The following is an 804-nucleotide window of genomic DNA, read 5'->3' on the forward strand; positions in this document are numbered from 1 at the left end:
TTAAATCAATCAATCAATAGATCACTCAATCAATAAATCAATCCTTTTTTATGAGTAGTATAAGCTCAAGGGTTTTGCACATGGTTGCTTGATAAGAATGCTGTTCCAGGACTAACAAAGGATGTCGATCCAAGAACATCTCCTACATGGCTTCATTGTGCTGTGCAGAATAAAAGTGTGAGTGGAATGATGGTACAGATAAGTGAGCCTCACCTTAGCTTGGCATTATCTGGATCGTGAGCAATATCTGAGACCAGTACAGTCCCGGGAACAGTGGACTCTGCAACATTCACTTTAATGGGGTTTTTATAGAAGACTGGGGCCTCGTTCTCATTCATCACTCTGACGGTGACTGTAGCACTGTGTATTTGTTCGTACGGGGCTTTAAGCCTGACGTCATTCTCTGCTTTGACAAAGAGCTGGTACTCTGCCTGGGATTCATAGTCTAGTGGCTGCAAGAGAGTAGAGACATAGCATTTGAAATGTAGTGTACAAATAATAAGAAACACAATCACAGTTTCCTGAGGTATGGGTTGATGAGAAAGAGGAGGGATGGAACCTCGAACTATTACATTTGATGTAAATTAAACTATTGTCCTATAAATGGCTAAATGTAAATGTTGATTTAGGCTCACATTTAGATTGCATTTTAAAATTTGTAGTTAAATGTTTTTATTAACATAGCTTTTTTTTAATGTAAAATGATTTATTTTTTATTATACATCATGTTTAACACTGTCAAATCAGAGTCCAGCTGAGAAATACTTTTGTTTTGTGCTATTTTTGGTTATGTCATTTTTTTTT

The 804-nt window shown here is 36.4% G+C and overlaps 1 protein-coding gene across 1 annotated transcript in view; it reads right to left on the reverse strand.

Annotated features, from left to right (window-relative positions):
• The window catches only part of LOC107576004 (cadherin-15-like), a 16,979-nt gene that overhangs the window by 4,461 nt on the left and 11,714 nt on the right, over nucleotides 1-804 (reverse strand). Inside the window, exons 2-3 of the mRNA XM_016262292.1 lie at nucleotides 214-521; nucleotides 117-160 (exon numbers count right to left, since the gene is read on the reverse strand). Of these exons, the coding sequence (XP_016117778.1) occupies nucleotides 117-160; nucleotides 214-521 (352 nt within the window). The remainder of the gene's footprint in view (nucleotides 1-116; nucleotides 161-213; nucleotides 522-804) is intronic.

This window comes from Sinocyclocheilus grahami, unplaced genomic scaffold (genome assembly GCF_001515645.1).
Source record: "Sinocyclocheilus grahami isolate Dianchi unplaced genomic scaffold, SAMN03320097.WGS_v1.1 scaffold3107.1, whole genome shotgun sequence".
NCBI classification, from domain to species: domain Eukaryota; kingdom Metazoa; phylum Chordata; class Actinopteri; order Cypriniformes; family Cyprinidae; genus Sinocyclocheilus; species Sinocyclocheilus grahami.